The 20,398-nt window shown below is 43.6% G+C and overlaps 1 protein-coding gene across 3 annotated transcripts; it reads left to right on the forward strand.

The window, feature by feature from the left end:
* The first annotated feature begins 5,206 nt into the window (after window positions 1–5,206).
* LOC123102242 (serine/threonine-protein kinase tricornered) lies at window positions 5,207–13,043 on the forward strand. 3 transcript variants are annotated; one of them, XM_044523535.1, is made up of 14 exons: window positions 5,207–5,825; window positions 8,347–8,521; window positions 8,613–8,696; window positions 8,773–9,014; window positions 9,085–9,322; window positions 10,031–10,110; window positions 10,183–10,267; window positions 10,376–10,507; window positions 10,579–10,692; window positions 11,756–11,803; window positions 12,008–12,092; window positions 12,210–12,266; window positions 12,363–12,496; window positions 12,578–13,043. In XM_044523535.1, the coding sequence occupies exons 1-13, from the start codon at window positions 5,620–5,622 to the stop codon at window positions 12,491–12,493; spliced, it is 1,677 nt and encodes a 558-aa protein (XP_044379470.1). In that variant the 5' UTR covers window positions 5,207–5,619; the 3' UTR covers window positions 12,494–12,496; window positions 12,578–13,043. The 3 variants fall into 3 exon arrangements, with proteins under 3 accessions (XP_044379470.1, XP_044379471.1, XP_044379469.1); XM_044523536.1 differs by having other exon boundaries at window positions 12,657–13,043; XM_044523534.1 differs by having other exon boundaries at window positions 5,208–5,825; window positions 12,363–13,043.
* Window positions 13,044–20,398: the final 7,355 nt, after the last annotated feature.

The raw sequence follows: 20,398 nt of genomic DNA on the forward strand, positions 1-20,398 counted from the left end.
GATCATGAAACTTCAGATCAAGTTACTACCGAACCTCGTAGATCAACCAGAGTAAGATCCGCACCAGAGTGGTACGATAATCCTGTTCTGGAAGTCATGCTACTAGATCATGATGAACCTATGAACTATGAAGAAGCGATGGTGAGCCCAGATTCCGCAAAATGGCTAGAAGCCATGAAATCTGAGATGGGATCCATGTATGAGAACAAAGTGTGGACTTTGGTTGACTTGCCCGTTGATCGACAAGCAATTGAGAATAAATGGATCTTCAAGAAGAAGACTGACGCTGACGGTAATGTTACTGTCTACAAAGCTCGACTTGTTGCAAAAGGTTTTCGACAAGTTCAAGGGATTGACTACGATGAGACCTTCTCACCCGTGCGATGCTTAAGTCTGTCCGAATCATGTTAGCAATTGCCGCATTTTATGATTATGAAATTTGGCAAATGGATGTCAAAACTGCATTCCTGAATGGATTTCTGGAAGAAGAGTTGTATATGATGCAACCAGAAGGTTTTGTCGATCCAAAGGGAGCTAACAAAGTGTGCAAGCTCCAGCGATCCATTTATGGACTGGTGCAAGCCTCTCGGAGTTGGAATAAACGCTTTGATAGTGTGATCAAAGCATTTGGTTTTGTACAGACTTTTGGAGAAGCCTGTATTTACAAGAAAGTGAGTGTGAGCTCTGTAGCATTTCTGATATTATATGTGGATGACATATTATTGATTGGAAATGATATAGAATTTCTGGATAGCATAAAGGGATACTTGAATAAGAGTTTTTCAATGAAAGACCTCGGTGAAGCTGCTTACATATTAGGCATTAAGATCTATAGAGATAGATCAAGACACTTAACTGGACTTTCACAAAGCACATACCTTGACAAGGTTTTGAAGAAGTTCAAAATAGATCAAGCAAAGAAAGGGTTCTTGTCTGTGTTACAAGGTGTGAAGTTGAGTAAGACTCAATGTCCGACCACCGCAGAAGATAGAGAGAAAATGAAAGATGTTCCCTATGCTTAAACCATAGGCTCTATCATGTATACAATATTGTGTACCAGACCTGATGTGTGCCTTGCTATAAGTCTAGCAGGGAGGTACCAAAGTAATCCAGGAGTGGATCACTGGATAGCGGTCAAGAACATCCTGAAATACCTGAAAAGGATTAAGAATATGTTTCTCGTATATGGAGGTGACAAAGAGCTCATCGTAAATGGTTACGTTGATGCAAGCTTTGACACTGATCCGGACGATTCTAAATCGCAAACCGGATACGTGTTTTTACTGAATGGTGGAGCTGTCAGTTGGTGTAGTTCTAAACAAAGCATCGTGGCGGGATCTACATATGAAGCGGAGTACATAGCTGCTTCGAAGGCAGCAAATGAAGGAGTCTGGATGAAGGAGTTCATATCCGATCTAGGTGTCATACCTAGTGCATCGGGTCCAATGAAAATCTTTTGTGACAATACTGGTGCAATTGCCTTGGCGAAGGAATCCAGATTTCACAAAAAAACCAAACACATCAAGAGACGCTTCAATTCCATTCAGGATTTAGTCCAAGTGGGAAACATAGAAATTTGCAAGATACATACGGATCTGAATGTTGCAGACCCGCTGACTAAGCCTCTTCCACGAGCAAAACATGATCAGCACCAAGGCTCCATGGGTGTTAGAATCATTACTGTGTAATTTAGATTATTGACTCTAGTGCAAGTGGGAGACTGAAGGAAATATGCCCTAGAGGCAATAATAAAGTTATTATTTATTTCCTTATATCATGATAAATGTTTATTATTCATGCTAGAATTGTATTAACCGGAAACATAATACATGTGTGAATACATAGACAAAAAACAGAGAGTCACTAGTATGCCTCTACTTGACTAGCTCGTTAATCAAAGATGGTTATGTTTCCTAACCATAGATATGAGTTGTCATTTGATTAACGGGATCACATCATTAGGAGAATGATGTGATTGAGTTAACCATTCCGTTAGCTTAGCACTTGATCGTTTAGTTTGTTGCTATTGCTTTTAGGGATGGCACCCGCAGGGTTTGGGTACGGGTGGAGCCACCCCATACCCTTACCCATCCTCTCTGAGCTTACCCATCACACTTACCCATACCCATCATGGGTATAATTTTTTCCCATACCCGTTACTGATAGGGTACATGGGTACCCATGGGTAGAATTACCCATGTTTGCAAAGCATTAGTTTGAACTACTCATAGTCATAAAAACAACATATAATTATAATTTATAAACAACAATAGATTATAACAACAACAACAACACACTTTTAAACAACAACACATCATAAACAACATCATATTTAAAAAACAACATCACTTTCTCATAAACAACAACACATCAAAACATTATCACACAGTCATATATTTTGAGTTCACAAATTCATGATAAAGTGTAGAGATAATTTTGAGTTCATATAGATTTTATATGGGTACATGGGTATGTGGATATGGGTTACATGATCCCATACTCGTACCCACTCTACCCGATGGGTTTAACATTTCCCTATTCATATACCCATGGATAATTTTTTGTCCCATACCCTTACCCTAATAGGGTTTTTACCCGCAGGGTACGTGGGTAATGGGTACCCATTGCCATCCCTAATTGCTTTCTTCATAACTTATACATGTTCCTATGACTATGAGATTATGCAACTCCAGTTTACCGGAGGAACACTTTGTGTGCTACCAAACGTCACAATGTAACTGGGTGATTATAAAGATGCTCTACAGGTGTCTCCGAAGGTACTTGTTGGGTTGGCGTATTTCGAGATTAGGATTTGTCACTCCGATTGTCGGAGAGGTATCTCTGGGCCATCTCGGTAATGCACATCACTCAAGCCTTGCAAGCACTGCAACTAATAAGTTAGTTGCAGGATGATGTATTACGAAACGAGTAAAGAGACTTGCCGGTAACAAGATTGAACTAGGTATTAAGATACCGACGATCGAATCTCGGGCAAGTAACATACCGATGACAAAGGGAACAACGTATGTTGTTATGCGGTCTGACCGATAAAGATCTTCATAGAATATGTAGGAGCCAATATGAGCATCCAGGTTCCGCTATTGGTTATTGACCGGAGACGTGTCTCGGTCATGTCTACATAGTTCTCGAACCCGTAGGGTCCGCACGCTTAAAGTTCGGTGACGATCGTAATTAGGGTTTTTGTGTTTTGATGTACCGAAGGTTATTCGGAGTCCCGGATGTGATCACGGACATGACGAGGAGTCTCGAAATGGTCGAGACATAAAGATTGATATATTGGAAGCCTATATTTGAATATCGGAAACGTTCCGGGTGAAATCAGGATTTTACCGGAGTACCGGGGGGTTACCGAAACCCCCCGGGGGTTATTGGGCCTACATGGGCCATAAGGGAGAAGAGGAGGGCCGGCCAGGGCAGGCCGCGCGCCCCCTCCCCCCTAGTCCGAATAGGACAAGGAAGGGGGGGGGGGCGGCGCCCCCCTTTCCTCTTTCTCCCTTCCTCCTTCCTTTTCCAACAAGGCAAGAGGGGGGAGTCCTACTCCCGGTTGGAGTAGGACTCCTCCAGGCGCACCCATAGGGCCGGCCGCACCTCCCCCTCCTTTATATACTGAGGCAAGGGGCACCCCATGACACACAAGTTGATCCTCGTGATCGTTCCTTAGCCGTGTGTGGTGCCCCCTTCCACCATATTCCACCTCGGTCATATCGTAGCAGTGCTTAGGCGAAGCCCTGCGTCGGTAGAACATCATCACCGTCATCACGCCGTCGTGCTGACAAAACTCTCCCTCAACGTTTTGCTGGATCGGAACTCGAGGGACGTCACCGAGTTGAACGTGTGCAGAACTCGGAGGTGCCGTACGTTCGGTACTTGGATCGGTCGGATCGGGAAGACGTACAACTACTTCCTCTATGTTGTGTCAATACTTCCGTTGCCGGTCTACGAGGGTACGTAGACAACACTCTCACCTCTCGTTGCTATGCATCACCATGATCTTGCGTGTGCGTAGGTAATTTTTTGAAATTACTACGTTCCCCGACAAAATGCATAGTTATAACAAGAACATATGGAGGGTGAGGTGTAAATATTACACTCCTACATAAGACCAACGCCTAGTTGCAACGATAAAAGGGGGCCATAAGCTTCATTGGGCCACTTTTAAAAGACTTGGCCATTAAAATGATATAAAAAAGACATTCATGCCAGACGTAAAAGGGTAATAATAAACTAAACACGTGATCTAGTGAATGCAAGCAACTACATTGAAGGAGAAGAAATCATGAATGTTCTTACATTGTTTGTGGGATGATGATCCGGGCATTACATGTCGAGGGCTCCTGCTAAATTGTCCATTTTAGAAAAAAAACATTACGCCAATTCAAAATCTACATGATTTCACAAATTGTATGCCTGCCTCCTTTGCTCTAACTATAATGTCAACTCTCATTGTTGATCACTATCACCAAAAAGAAGGCTCGAAGAGCAGAAGGATGGCAAGGAAAATAGGTAGTATAATGTGTGAAGTAGAAAACACCAGAAAACCTACTACATGATGATACACTTGGTGCGGGGCAGCTATGATTTTTTTTAAATGGTTAAAGCAAATTAATAGGTGCGGGTTCTCATTTTCTAGGACACAATGAAAATATAAGCACGTTGATTATGGTTTTAGGGAGCAAATATGCAAATAACACATACTACTACTGCACCTTTTAAATAAAGTCAACCTGTCAGATTTATAGGTAAAGAAAACAAATGTGACATCCACAACAATGCCACGTAACCGGCTATACTTCTCTTATCGTATTTTCTCTTAGGGTGCTTTTAGGGTCAAATTCATGGTCATCGCCAAATATAAACACTACACCCAACATGAAGCGTCACTAGAGGTAAATACATGAAAATTGTTTTAGTCAAGTATATATGGTGTAGTTGTTACCATATCTCGTATAAAAAAGGTTAGGAGAGCCCATGGAAGTCGAGGCATGAATATAGGTTTCTACATAACATCGACACATAGTTGCAACGGGAGAACGAGAACACAAGTGTTGTGGGAGTAGTATAAATTACAGTAAGAAATTATCACATTGTTAAAATAACCCCGATATTATGTCATAATGCCAGGGTCTTGGTAGGAAAAGCAAACAAACGCGCGCTCTCCCACTTCAACTCCGCCACCTCCCCCACCCTCCTTGCTCCAGGCCCTGCTTCGACTTCGAACGAAACAGTAAAACAAACCGCAACGAATCGGCGGCGGGGGTGCGCCGAATGCCGGTGGTGCCCGCGCCGCCTCTCCCCTCCCCGCCGCGCCCCAGCCCCACCGAATCGAAGCGGAATAGAACAACTCCACCGCGCGCCCACTTGACAAATTTCCTATCCGATTCGAATCGGCGCGGAGCTCGTGCTCCTGCCCGCGCCCGCCCCCGCCGCGCGCGCAGGTCCAAACCCAACCCTAGCCCCCCACCACCCCCACCACCACCCTACCAGATCCGGAGATCCCGCGCGGCCACGGACGCGAATCGGCGCCCACAATGGCGGGCCTAGTGGCGCCACCCTGATCCCCCCGATCCGGCCCGCCGCTTGCTGCCCCCCGCGCCGCCGATGGACTCCGCCCGGAGCTGGCTGCAGAAGCTGCAGAAGGACAAGGCCAGGCCGGGCGCGTCGCCACTCGGCGCCGGGATGGCCGGGGACGACGAGGACGAGCCGGTGCTGTCCAGCGCCACCAAGCAGAAGGTGGAGGCCGCCAAGCAGTGCATCGAGAACCACTACAAGGCGCAGATGAGGTCGCTCCAGGAGCGCAAGGAGAGGTCAGTCGCTCGCTGCCTTCGCTCGGTGCTCTCCCTGCTCCCGCGGATCACGCGGTCTGGTCTGGTGGATCGCCTGCTCAAGCGGGCTAGGATTTCGGCGTGGAATTGGCAATGTGTGTGAGCTGGGCTTGATCCCTGGGTGTCCTGGTGGGGAGGTATCAGATCAGTAGGCAGTAGCCTCGAGCTGGCGTCCTGTTTGGGCACGGGTCATCAGTGTCTCTCTTTTAAGCTGGCTGCATCGTGGTGGAATTATGCTGACTTCACAATGAGTTGGGTTGGGATCTGGTGGGTGTCCTGGTGCAGAGGTATCAGATCAGTAGCCACAAACTGGCGCCCTGTTTAGTCGATTCGTTGCGCGCTCCGTTTGTTTGTCGTGATCTGTGTCCAAGGCTCTTCTAAGCTGGCTGCTGTCATGGTAGCATTGTGCAACCGACTTCGCAACTCGCAGACTAGCCGTTGCTGTTGACTATTGAATGCTGTACTGGTGTTGCCGTACTAGTGTTATGCGCCTGGCGCTTATGATGCAGATGTCTAATTTTGGATGTGCTGCATGGCATGTGACCGCCTCCGCCTAATTTTGGACGATAGTTGTGCTCTTGCAATTCTATGCCTGTGCATTTAGTTTATATATGCTCCCTTGATGGTAGCATTACTTTGCCAGGATTCTGGTGGGAAAATGATTGAAAATTTGGGATAACTAAAGATAACGCCGCACTGCATGGCATTGCAGAAGTTGATATGCATGGCTGTAGTTCTGTGGAGTAAAGTGGTGCGTCACTTGGAGCAAAATAGGGTGGAAACTGGTAATGGTGAAGCACTTCCTTTTTTGGACCAAACTTTAATGTGCCGATTGACCTAATTGTTGCTTGTGCGCTCTACAACAGAGTTTACATAAGTGCTCTATAATAATGAGGTTACCATAAGTGATAAGCGCCGTAAATCGATGTCCATTTACTAAACTTAATTGGACCAGGAAACATTCAGAATAAATATTGCTGTATATATACCTGTGCCTGCGGATCACGTGGTCTGGTGGATCGCCTGCTGAAGAGGGCCAGGATTCTGGTGTTGAATTGGCAGTTTGTGTGAGTTGGGCTTGAACTGTGGGTGTTCTGGTGCGGAGGTATTAATTCGTAACCGCCCTCGATTTGGTTGAGTAGTTGCGCCCTCGATTTGTTTGTCGTGATCTGTGCCCTAGTCTCTTCCAAGCTGGCTGCGTCATAGTGGAATTGTGCTGCCGTGTCAGGTCTATGGCACCTGTAGTCTCTGTTTCTTCAGTTAACAAGATGAAGTTCAGCCAATGGACGGCTATGATGGATGATGGCGAGAAGGATTCAACGGCTCGCTCCCTCCCTTTTACCTAATGCGCTGTGTATTTTCCTATTGTCGTGTTGTAGCTTTATTCCGTTTTCATAGCTGTCTATAAGATACCAAGCACGTGGCTTTAATGAATCATTCCTGAATGTGAGATCTCTCTCAACAAACACATACAACATATATCATGTAGAGATGAATATTCCTCCAGGCATACAGTTTTCCTCTTGCGATCCATCTTGGAGCCCTAATTCCTAGTTCAACCCCTCTGATCCACAACTGGGTGTGACATGCTGACCTCACAACTTGCAGAGTAGTAGTTACTGTTGACTTTTGTGTGTGGTCCTGTCATCGCCGTACTAGTATGCACCTGGTGCTTAGGATGCAGATGTCTAATTTTGGATGTGTTGAATGACATGTGACAGCTGCCTCCTAATTTTGGACGGGGAGGTGGATTCCTGCAATTCTATGGCTGTGCATTTAGTTAGTGTTAGTGTTACCAAACTTGATATATGTGAGTTTTTGATGTCAGCATAATATTGCCAGGATTGTGGAGGGAAAATTATTATAATTTTGGGATAAGACAAGATAAAGCTGCACTGCATAGCAACGCAGAAGTTGGTGTGCATATCTGTAGTGCTGTGCAGTAAAAATAGGGTTGAAGTAGGTAAGGTAGGTGTGTCATTTAGACCAAAATAGGATGGAAGCTGGTAAATGGTTTATCACCTTCTGTTTTGGACCAAAATCCGATATGCTGATTGACCTAATTGTTGTTGGTATGTTCTACAACAAAGTTTACACACATGTTCTATAATAATTGCATGTATTAATTGAACAGGGAGCATTCAATATAAATTGTTGCTGTATATATGCCTTAAATTGTTCATTCCCACAATGCCTATACGAGCTATTGTACTTGATAAAAGCAATGCATTATGATGCTGTAAATTTTGAGAACTATGCTCGAAGTTGCTAAAGGAAGATGGCATGCAAGAAAATATCTCTAGCGTAAAGAGTACAGAGGCTGTTCACGGGGTCCTTATAGCCATAGTTTGTGCTTGTCTGCATTTATTCCCTTGTGACCTGCTGGTGAAACCGCTTTATGTTGGTTGTGTCTAAGCATGGTTTGCATGTCATTGAATGTCTGTTCTGGACTTCTTGTTTGGTGCCATTCATCACTGCATCTTAATATATAGTTATGTTGTAGGCGTTGGATGCTGGAGAAGAAGCTTGCTGATGCTGATGTATCTGAAGAGGAGCAAAACAATATCCTGAAGGATTTAGAAAAAAAGGAGACAGAATACATGCGCCTAAGGAGGCACAAAATGGGCGTTGATGATTTTGAATTGCTGACCATTATTGGGAGAGGTGCTTTTGGGGAGGTGATAAAGGCTCTTTTTCTTTTCTCGAGGGATCTTTATTCATCGTATTTTGCTACTGCTTACCTCTGCTTTATACTGATATATTCTGCAGGTGAGACTTTGTAGAGAAAAAGCTACATCCAATGTATATGCAATGAAAAAGCTCAAGAAGTCTGAAATGTTACGAAGAGGCCAGGTACTTCGTTTGCTTACTTGAGTATTAAATCAGGGTGTGTGGCAAAATGTTCTATTTTCTAATGTGTTCTTTCTAGGTTGAGCATGTGAGAGCTGAAAGGAACCTCCTTGCAGAAGTTGATAGTGCTTATATAGTTAAGCTCTACTGCTCATTCCAAGATGATGAGTTTCTATACCTCGTTATGGAGTACCTTCCTGGTGGTGACATGATGACTCTGCTCATGCGAAAGGATACACTTACAGAGGACGAGTCTTCATTTTATGTTGCAGAGACAATACTAGCAATTGAATCCATTCACAAGCATAACTATATTCATAGGTAATAGATTAACACCATTAAGTGTATAGTAATTGCAACATGCAGCTAACTCTTTGTTACATCTTTTCAGGGATATCAAGCCTGACAATTTATTGTTAGATCGAACTGGCCATCTGAAGCTTTCAGATTTCGGCCTATGCAAGCCTCTAGATAGTAGCAGCTTTCCAAATCTCACTGAACTTGACAATGCAGCGGGGAATATCACCAATACATCAGCAGATGGTGATAAGCTATTAAGTAGCACTGCTGTTCCCAGGCGAACACAGCAGGAACAACTATTGCATTGGCAGAAGAATCGCCGGATGTTGGTAAGTTATATACTTGCTTATAAAAGGAGAAACATTCCACTTATAACATTGTGGTGGTTACTGCAACTCAAACATTGACTAAGACTACTGTCTAGTAGACTAATAGATTGGTTCCTGTCATCTAGCGATGTGCTGCTTAATTCTTATGCATTCCCTAGTAGGGAGTTCTAGGTCCAACAATTTGCACACGTACATTTCTAGCGGAATAGTTGTAAGTCATAAAGAGGCAAGCATGGACAGAAGCATCCCATTCAATGTGGCTATAAGAAGTCAAGAACATCCAGGCGTTCTCAACGTGAAACATACTGCATGAGTGATGAAAAACCATTCTAAGATTTTAATGCATTTGTCATTTAACCTGCGGCATTACATGGTGAAAATTTATACAGCCTAACATGGAAATGAATTTCTCCAATATGTTGTATTAGCATATGAAATCCATTTAAATGATAGGATGTTTAAATAAAGTTTCTAAGCAGATAACATAGCCGCCATTTGTTTGACACCCAATAGCAGCTGTGTCTTAGCTGTGTGTACTACCATTGCTCTGGCTCTGTAATATTTTACTCCCTCTGTAAAGAAACATAAGAGCTTTTAGATCACTAAAATAGTATTCTAAATGCTCTTATATTTCTTTACGGAGGGAGTACATGATATCACTGCCTTGGCTCTACATTCATTTATATATGCTGTTTACTGGAATTTCAGGCTTATTCAACTGTTGGTACACCTGATTACATTGCCCCGGAAGTCCTATTGAAGAAAGGATATGGAATGGAATGTGACTGGTTAGTTTTGTCCTTCTTATGCAATGCATGACTAAATTATGATGTTTTGTTTCTCACATTTACATTTTATAGGTGGTCACTTGGGGCCATTATGTATGAGATGCTTGTGGGTTACCCACCATTTTATTCTGAAGACCCAATGTCAACATGTAGGAAGGTAAATTTGAATGCTGTTTTTACATCAATTATGGTGCCATACGCTTTCATAAGAATTGTGCTTTTCTATGTGAATTCTTGTTACCATTGAGTGGGCCCAATCATGCAGATAGTAAATTGGAGAAGCCATCTTAAATTTCCTGAAGAGGCCAGACTTTCTCCAGAAGCTAAAGATCTAATTAATAAGCTATTATGTAATGTGGATCAGAGACTTGGGATGAAAGGAGCACATGAGATAAAGGTAAAAATTGTTCAAATTAATTGTTTTCACTTTAGTTTTGAATTTATAATCATTCATGATCCTTCCTACAGGCTCATCCATGGTTTAGAAGTGTTGAATGGGAAAAGCTATATCAAATGGAAGCAGCTTTCATACCTGAAGTTATTGATGAGTTGGACACACAAAACTTCGAGAATTTTGAGGAGGTGAGTTTCAAGCTACTTAGGCTAGTCTCTAGTTCTCAAGTAGTTAACCTGATATACGACAAGGTACCGAGATACCTATAAGCCATGTTTCCCATAAATAAGAATATCATAAAAAAGGCTATTAGCATGAGAAACTGAGATCTACTTATCTGGGCAATAAATACCATAAGTTGGAGCTTCTAGTTGTAAATTGCAACTTGCTACTGAACAGACCAACAGGTTATGCTGATGCTGGCCTGCTGTTGGTTGTGAAGGAGGCTTGTCAAGACAGAGTGGTGGCAGTCAGGAGGGAAGATGTGACAGTAGGTGAGAGTCGCCATTAGCTGGTCTTGATCAAGGATGTGTTGGGCTGAACAACAGCTGAATTTTGGGAGGAAGGGAGGAGGCGACAATGGTAGAAGAGAGCCGATGCTGTCCGGCTTTAGCCCAAAGTAGGACGTGCCATCCGGTGGGGGCAGCATAGAGCAGGGCAGATAGAGGATTTACTTTATAATTTATGGTGCGCATTTGGATTGTCTCGGTAGTTGACTTCAATTTGCTTGGAAACGGTATGGTATGCAGACTAGTGCGCAATCTCAAAATGCAAAAAGATAGTTTTTTACATGAAAACTTTTAATGGTGTAGATGCATGAATATTCTTTGATATCCTTTTTTTTTTAATTTTTTTTCTGGAGTGAACTGCCGGACCTATAAATCAACATCACTCCAACAAACAACAGAATTATAGTAATTACAATTGGTTTTCATGAACACATGAGCCATCTCATTAGCAGAACTATGGGCCTGTATTACTGCATTATTTGATACAAGGGAACTGAGCTTGTGGCATCTGACTGAACCTGTAGGTGTTAATCATACTGGGGTCTTTTCAGGAATAGGTCAAAAGAATCAGTTCTATGTATTTGCAGGGAAACATGCTATGCTTCCTGTTTAGCTTATATTATGAAAAATATACTGTGAGATGGCCGGAAATGGTACATTGGCTGGTGCAAATATTATCTTGGTTCTTGTCATCTGTTCTATTCAATGTGTACTGACGGTTTTGCATCTGGTGTTCTTCCAGGCTGCGCCTACCATGCAAACTTCATCAAAGGCAGGTCCTTGGAGAAAGGTACTTACTACAAAGATCAATTGAATACAATATCCTTTTGGTGTTCTGCGTTGTCAAAAGACCTCCAGAGCATTTTTAGTGCATGGTTTTCAGCGAAATGTTACTGCACTTAGAATTGAATTTTGATCCCTGATATTTTATTCTCTAGCATTCCTTTCCTTTCACTACATGATCTAGGTCCTGAGCCAATGTTCGTTTGTGCAGATGCTTTCCTCCAAGGACATGAATTTTGTCGGTTATACTTACAAGAACTTCGAAATAGTGAATGATCCTGAACTTCCAGGAATAGGTTGGATATATTTCCTTTCCTGCTCACTTGTTTCTCGTTGTGTTCTTCGCAAAAAGTGGCTTGGGCATATTTTTTTGCACAATGCATTATTCGTGATTTTCTTGTTTGGCTTTGCAGCTGAATTAAAGAAGAAGAACAACAAACCAAAACGACCAACCATCAAATCATTATTTGGTAATTTTTTCAGAGTCCTTGCTCTCTTAAGGTATTGGGTTCAAACAATGTCATAAACTCATAATATTAATGATTCATCCACTGACATCTGTACAGAGTGTGCTGAAAGTGACGATCAGCCTGAAGGCAGTCTTTTGGGCCCATTGCCGCCTCAGCTAGAGTTGCCTGAGAGCCCCTCGCCTCATTCCAGTATCTCCTCCGAAGATTCCCAAGCACAACACAGATAACAGGTGTGTGTTTTCTGCTACCCGTCTCCCATAAATGAAAGCAGAAAATCACCCACAGAATCTGGGTCCTTTGCATATGGACAGATGGCAGCCTGCTCAAGTGGCTGTTTTAAAGGGCAAATCTTAGAGTATCTATAAGACCGTGGATTTTGCTCTCGTGCAGCTGTTTGAAGTCAAGTCATTGTGTATGTTGGAGCTCCAGGTCATCCTGTACATTGTTACCTCATTTGTTTCCTGACGAATCCATAGTCCTGAGCAGGTTTGGTTGACACAGAGAGCCAGGCTATCTGCTGTAAATTCATGGATGGATCCTGTGCAGGGACGAGGTTCGTTGCATTCGTTGGAACATGTCATGGTATGCTGCCTGGTTTTTTTTGGCGCAGAAATCTGCATTTCCGCGTTCCTGTCGTAAGATTTGCGACAACGTAAAGAAGTTCATCGAGGAACGAGCAACTTGTACCATCAAGGATACCCTGTAAAAGAATGCTCACTTTTGCCTTCTATTATAGCTATAAATTGTTCTTCTGTCTATATATGCCCATTATTTTCATGTCGATGTATACTGTTAGGCATGGTTATGTCCTTGAGCAAGTGGCTTGTGTACCTAAAATCCTGTTGCTTGGAACAGAGCGCACTGCTATTACATGATCATCGTCTGCGCTCTCTTTGGTTATCTTAGCAACCACGCTTAGCCTTAATTATGTTGGAATAATTATGCATCTCCGGGATGCCATTAGCAGGAACTGATTGCATCTAGATCACCTAAAAGCATGAACAGAGAAGGGTTTAGGGGATCATTACATGTCACGGCAGTGGACATGATTGCCTGCTTGGTGCAGGCTTGATGCAGGGGTGATGTAGTCGAAGTAGAGGTTCTCCTCGACGTCCTGATTCCTTCAGGGCGCCACCGGCACTGCCCAGGGGCAGCGGCGGCGGCTGGCTTAGGTCTTCCCGTCGCTGCAGCACTCCCCCTGATCGGATGGGGTGAGAGAATATCGGGAGGAGAGTAAACCTTACGTGAATTGTGATCTCGCAGGTGCCCAACTCTCTCCCGTATCCCTTTTAATATGGCGCTAGCGACAGGGGACCCAAAACCTGAGTTGGTTTTTGGGGGTTGGGCGCCCCCGATTAGGGCGCATTAGTTCTGATCGAGGCTCACGTACGTTGGTACGTGGACCCCTTCACTTATCGTTATCCCTTCATCTTTTTTCTTCTTCTTCTGTTAGACTAATAGATCTAACGGGTCTGTTTAAGCCGTCAGATCAAAACCAACATTCTCCCCCTTGATCATTAGGCTTAACTTCATTCGCCCATTCTACATAGGAATGATGTACCAAAGTGAGGTGTCACTACAACTCGAAACGCCATGGAACCTCAACACTTATAGCACACCCGCCTATTTCGAAATGGAAAAACATTTTGCTAATTGGGGAGTGGTTCATTTTAATGGTCCTCTTATTCCAGAATCATAAGGCTTCCAGTAGTCCCATGCCGGCAACATGCTCACGAAAAATACTAGGTGGTAAGCCTTTTGTTAGCGGATCCGCAAGCATATGCTTCGTTCTTATGTGTTTAACATCAACTGTTTGATCCTGGATTCTATCTTTCACAACACGATACTTTATGTCAATGTGTCTGGCAGCATCACTTGACCTGTTGTTACTCGTATAGAAAACTGCGGGTTCATTATCGCAGTATAATAAAATTGGTTTAGATATGCTGTCAACCACTTTAAGTCCGGGTATAAAATTCTTTAGCCATACAGCCTGCCCGGTGGCCTCATAACATGCTACAAATTCTGCTTGCATCGTAGATCCAGCAGTTAACGTTTGTTTGGAGCTTTTCCACGATATAGCTCCTCCCGCGAGTGTGAATATATAACCTGACGTGGATCTCATACTATCCACACACCCGGCAAAATCAGAGTCTGAATAACCAATAATTTCTAGGTTATCAGTTCTTTTATATGTAAGCATGAAGTCCTTAGTTCCTTGCATATAACGCAAGACTTTCTTTGCGGCCTTCCAGTGGTCCGGTCCTGGATTTGATTGGTATCTGCCAAGCACCCCGGTTACAAAACATAAGTCTGGACGTGTACACACTTGAGCATACATGATGCTTCCAACAGCTGAAGCATAAGGAACCGACTTCATCTGATCAGTTTCACATTGGTTCCTCGGACATTGAAATGTCCCAAACTTATCACCCTTAACTATAGGAGCAGGTGAGGGTGAGCACTTATGCATATTGAATTTTTTCAGTACTCTCTCAAAGTATGCCTTTTGAGATAGTCCTAACGTTCCTCTGGACCTATCTCGATGAATCTCGATGCCGAGGACATACGAGGCTTCACCAAGATCTTTCATATCAAAACTGGATGACAGAAAATTCTTGGTCTCGTGCAGCATATCCTTATCGCTACATGCCAACAATATGTCATCAACGTATAGGACTAAAAATGTGAACCTACTGCCTTTAAACTTAACGTATATGCAGTTGTCCACAACATTTTCGGTGAAACCAAAAGTTTTGATAATTTTATCAAACTTGAGGTACCACTCTCTTGAAGCTTGCTTCAAGCCATAAATTGATTTCTTTAGACGACATGCTAAATGTTCCTTTCCTTCCACAACAAAGCCTTCTGGCTGAGCCATGTAGACATCTTCTTTTAAGTCATCATTTAGAAATGCCGTTTTAACATCCATTTGGTGTAGTTCCAGGTCGTAATGAGCTACTAATGCCATTATGATTCTGAAAGAATCCTTGGTTGACACAGGAGAGAAAGTTTGTTTATAATCAATGCCTTCTCTCTGTGTATACCCTTTTGCCACTAGCCTTGCCTTGAACCGTTCGACATTCCCTTTGGAATCATACTTGGTTTTGTAGACCCACTTGCAGCCTACTTCCTTAGCTCCATCGGGAACTTCTACTAAGTCCCATACATCGTTTGAGCCCATAGATTTCAACTCGTCTTCCATGGCAATCAACCATTTGGACAAATTTTCGCTTTTAATGGCTTCCTTATATGAGGTTGGATCCTCCACCTTTCCCATATCATTCATGTCCTCCATCAAAAAGGTGATATAATCATCTGATATGGCTTTCTTCCTCTCACGCCGTGGTCTACCCATGGGCGGAGGTGGTGGTGGAACATCATCATTTTCATTATTTTCTCGGAGATCCTCATTTGTGTTTGGATTCTCATTATTAGTTTCTGGATCACCATTCGACTGAGAGACTGAACCGTGAGATTCAGGATCATCAGATGTCACATTTCTTCGTATTGGAAAAACAATCTCTTGGATAGTCGGGGATGGTACACAAACCCGCTTCTCCTCAAGATCGATCTCCCTTAAATTTGTGATCTCATTATCCTCAAAAAATACCGCTTGTCTAGTCTCCACAAACTTGGTGGTGTGATTTGGACAATAAAAACGATATCCCTTTCCCCTATGAGGGTATCCTACGAAGAAACAGCTAACTGTTTTTGGATCCAATTTCTTAAGTTGTGGATTGAAAACTTTAGCTTCAGCAGGGCAACCCCACACCCGTAAGTAATTCAAGCTCGGTTTCTTTCCTGCCCACATCTCGTAAGGTGTGTTAGGTGCTGACTTAGTTGGAGCAAGATTTAGTATGTGTGCAGCTGTCTTTAATGCCTCTATCCAAAGGCTTACTGGTAAACTCGAGTGACTAAGCATGCTTCGCACCATATCCATAAGGGTGCGGTTGCGACGCTCGGCCACACCATTTTGTTGTGGTTCACCAGGCATTGAGTATTGAGCAATGATTCCATTTTCAGATAAGAACTTGGCAAAAGGTCCAGGAATCTGCCCATAAGGAGCATGCCTACCATAATACTCTCCCCCGCGATCAGACCGTACAACTTTGATTTTTTTGTTCAGTTGATTTTCAACCTCCGCTTTATAGACTTTGAATTTCTCCAAAGCTTCCGATCGGTCACGTATGGGATAAATATACCCATAGCGGGAAAAGTCATCTGTGAATGTAATGAACGAATCAAAACCATCTACAGACTTAATATTAAGGGGTCCACATATGTCGGTGTGAATTAATTCTAAAACCCTTGTGGCTCTAACTGCTCCTTTCTTAATTGTTTTTGCAAATTTTCCTTTAATGCAGTCGACACATTTGTCTGCATCTGAGAAGTCTAATGGGAGGAGTATTTCATTTTTAACTAAGTGTTCCATTCTCCCCCTCGAAATGTGGCCCAAACGACAATGCCACAATTTCGAAGAATTACTTACTCCTTTCCATTTCTTCTCAACATTAATTTCATCACTCACATGCATAACTGAATCATTATGAAGAGATAACATGTATAGTTGGCCTCGTCTAACACCGATGCCTACATTCTTATTACATTTGATCAAAGCAAATTGTTTCTTGCCAAAATGGCACTCATACATATCATCATCTAAACGAGAAACTGAAATCAAATTCCTACTTAAGGTAGGCACATAAATAACATTATTCAATCTAAGAGTGTGGCCAGTGTGTAGCTCCAACGTGAGAGATCCCACAACTTCAACATCGGCCTCAACTCCGTTCGCAACCTTAAGCTTTCTTGTTCCTCCTCTTATGGTTTGGATCGCATCGAATCCCTGCATAGAGTTAGCAACGTGAGTGGTTGCCCCTGAATCAATCCACCATGACTTTATTGAAAAATCAACATAAAGTGATTCATCTACAAAAGTAATTTCATCAATACCTCTTTTGTTCATCCATTTTAGAAAGCCTGGGCAGTCCCTTTGATAGTGTCCCTCTTCTTTGCAGAAGTTACAAGCATTTTCTCCAGCAGTGGAGCTGCTAGGAGCAGAAGAAGAACCACCGGCTTCTTTACCCTTGAATGCCTTAGGGTTGAATGGCTTAGTGCCTTCTTTCTTGACTTGCCTTTTCTGAGGCTTAGGGAAACCTTGTCCGTCATGCTTTCTCTTGTTAGAGCCAACATGAAAGACATGGTCTTTTTTCTGCCTCATGATCCTTTCTTCCTCCTGGACGATCCTTGCGGTCATCTCAGAGAGTGGCCATTTTTCCTTTAGAGAGTTATAGTTGACCTTAAATTGTTCAAACTCTTCAGGAAGAGACTCAAGAATAATTATGACAAGAAGGGCTTCACTTAAAGAACACTCCAAAGCCTTAAGCTTGGTGAAAGCATTTACCACCCTCAATATGTGCTGCCTAACATTTCCGTCAATAGTGTATTTCTGAAGAAGTTTAGCAAAAAGCTCATGAGCATACACTTTGTCGGAGCCTTTAAATTGCTCCTCCATTTCAGTGAGGAAATCTTTAGCAGTATCTTTCTTAGGGAGTGCTTAAAAAATGTCCGGCGATATTGTCGCTTTCATGATGAGAAGCGCAATATGGTTGGACTTATTCCACTTTTCCATCTTAACATCATACTCCTTCTTGAGTTCTGCATACCCTGTGACACCCGCCACAGGTGCCACAGGTTTTTCTTCCCTCAAGGCATAGTCAAATTCATTACAACCCAAACATAATTCGACTTGGGACTTCCAACGAGGGAAGTTACTCCCCGTAAGTGGTTCGATCGTGTCGGACCGAAATGGAGTGGAAGCTGAAATCATCATAAAAATTCATAAGTAAACTTGCATGATTATAAATTTACGTTGGTAAATAAACAAACATGCCAAGTATTTAATTTCAACTCCATGTCAAAACACCGTTGGGGAGAAAAAACATGGAATTAAAATATCATAGGGGATGACTCATAATAATAAAACAACGTTGGTCCGAATTAAAATTAGAGTCATTTCATTCTGAATTTAAACATCAACATAAAAGAAAATATCATTATTTTTTATGTCTAAAAATTCATCATGCAAACACATAATAAATTCTGAACAAAATATCTCGTTGGTTCAATTTTACCCAGAATAATAATGTGTTCATTATATTTTTAGGCATTTTCTGTTTTAAACAGTGCAAAACATAAAAGATATTAACTTATAGTGCACTGGAAAACACAGAAAAACGCGATGGCCCAAAATACCCACGGTTATACAGTGGCCCAAAAACCCAGCAGCGAAATCCATAAAGAGAAAAAAAAACGCGCTGGGCAACCTGGGCTGAAGCCTGTGGCCGAAAATGGCCCATTAAGTGCTCGCAGGCCCGCGCGGAGCCGAGCGTTGCTGCCAGCCATCCGATGGGAATCGACGGTCCGCGTCGATCGCGGCTGGAACAAAACAGCCGCCCGGCCAGAACCCTAGCACATTTCCCCCTTGACCCCCCACATTTCACGCTCGACAGGGAGCGGCGATGGCGTTCGACGGCGGCTCGAGGCGCGCCGGCCATGGCGGCGCGGCGGCTGCGCTCGCCGGAGGAGCGTGCAGCAGGATGAATCCCGCGCGCTGCTCCGTCGAGCGTGGCCCCGGCGTCCGCGCAGATGGCGCTTCGTTCGGTGGGTGAGGGGTGCGCCGGCCACCGCGGCTGTTGGGGTCGACGGCGACGTGCAGGGCGACGGCCCGTACACGCGCGCGTTCGTAAGTGCGGCGGCAAGGCGCAGGTGCATTCCGCGCGTCGGCCAGGGCACGACGGCGTCGCGGCGTCTCCGCCCTCGCGCAGCGGTGGGCGCTGTGCGGGATCCGAAAGGAAAAGGCGGCTACGCGACGCATTTGGTGAGGATTCTCCTCATTCTCCTCCAATTCGTGTGCATTAGTACTTGATTTGGGGGAAAAGTAGTCCTAATTGCAGAATTAGGGTTCTTGCGAATTGGGGATAAATTCTAGGGTTCTTAAACATGAGGGGTTGCTACTGTTGACTTGGGTGTATCCCTCTGCACAATATTTTGCTAATGCATATGGAAACAGTACTTAAGCATGATCAATTTTAATCAACTTAACATGAAGGTGAGCATAAGATCTTAACTTAGATTAATTAAAATTGATGAACATAGGTGGCAGTACTGATCCGTAGCAAATTAGTTTAAAACATGATGATCTACAGAGGGCAACAAGGCAGTAGCATGCATATTTGGGCTAACCAAGGGCTAAAACTTTCAATCTAGATCATGAACCCTAGACCTGACATTGATCTAAACATGATAGTGATCTACTGATCAACAATAAAGGGATCTATTGCAATCAAGATTGGCGACTGATACCATTGTTGGAATAATTATGCATCTCCGGGATGCCATTAGCAGGAACTGATTGCATCTAGATCACCTAAAAGCATGAACAGAGAAGGGTTTAGGGGATCATTACATGTCACGGCAGTGGACATGATTGCCTGCTTGGTGCAGGCTTGATGCAGGGGTGATGTAGTCGAAGTAGAGGTTCTCCTCGACGTCCTGATTCCTTCAGGGCGCCACCGGCACTGCCCAGGGGCAGCGGCAGCGGCTGGCTTAGGTCTTCCCGTCGCTGCAGCACTCCCCCTGATCGGATGGGGTGAGAGAATATCGGGACGAGAGTAAACCTTACGTGAATTGTGATCTCGCAGGTGCCCAACTCTCTCCCGTATCCCTTTTAATATGGCGCTGGCGACAGGGGACCCAAAACCTGAGTTGGTTTTTGGGCGCCCCCGATCAGGGCGCGTTAGTTCTGATCGAGGCTCACGTACGTTGGTACGTGGACCTCTTCACTTATCGTTATCCCTTCATCTTTTTTTCTTCTTCTTCTGTTAGACTAATAGATCTAACGGGTGTGTTTAAGCCGTCAGATCAAAACCAACAAATTAATCACCACTAAACACAAGATGTACTAATTAACCAACAACTTAATCCACCCAGCAGCGCATCAATGGATGACGGCCCCAGTCAGGTCAAGCCCTACCTACATCTGCACTCCCATTAAGAACTAGGCCAACCCCCATGCAAGTGCGGTGAGAGCACTGATGGGCTACCTCACTTGCCTCCCGCGACGTGCC

The sequence above is a fragment of the Triticum aestivum genome, chromosome 5A, assembly GCF_018294505.1.
Source record: "Triticum aestivum cultivar Chinese Spring chromosome 5A, IWGSC CS RefSeq v2.1, whole genome shotgun sequence".
Taxonomy (NCBI): Eukaryota; Viridiplantae; Streptophyta; class Magnoliopsida; order Poales; family Poaceae; genus Triticum; species Triticum aestivum.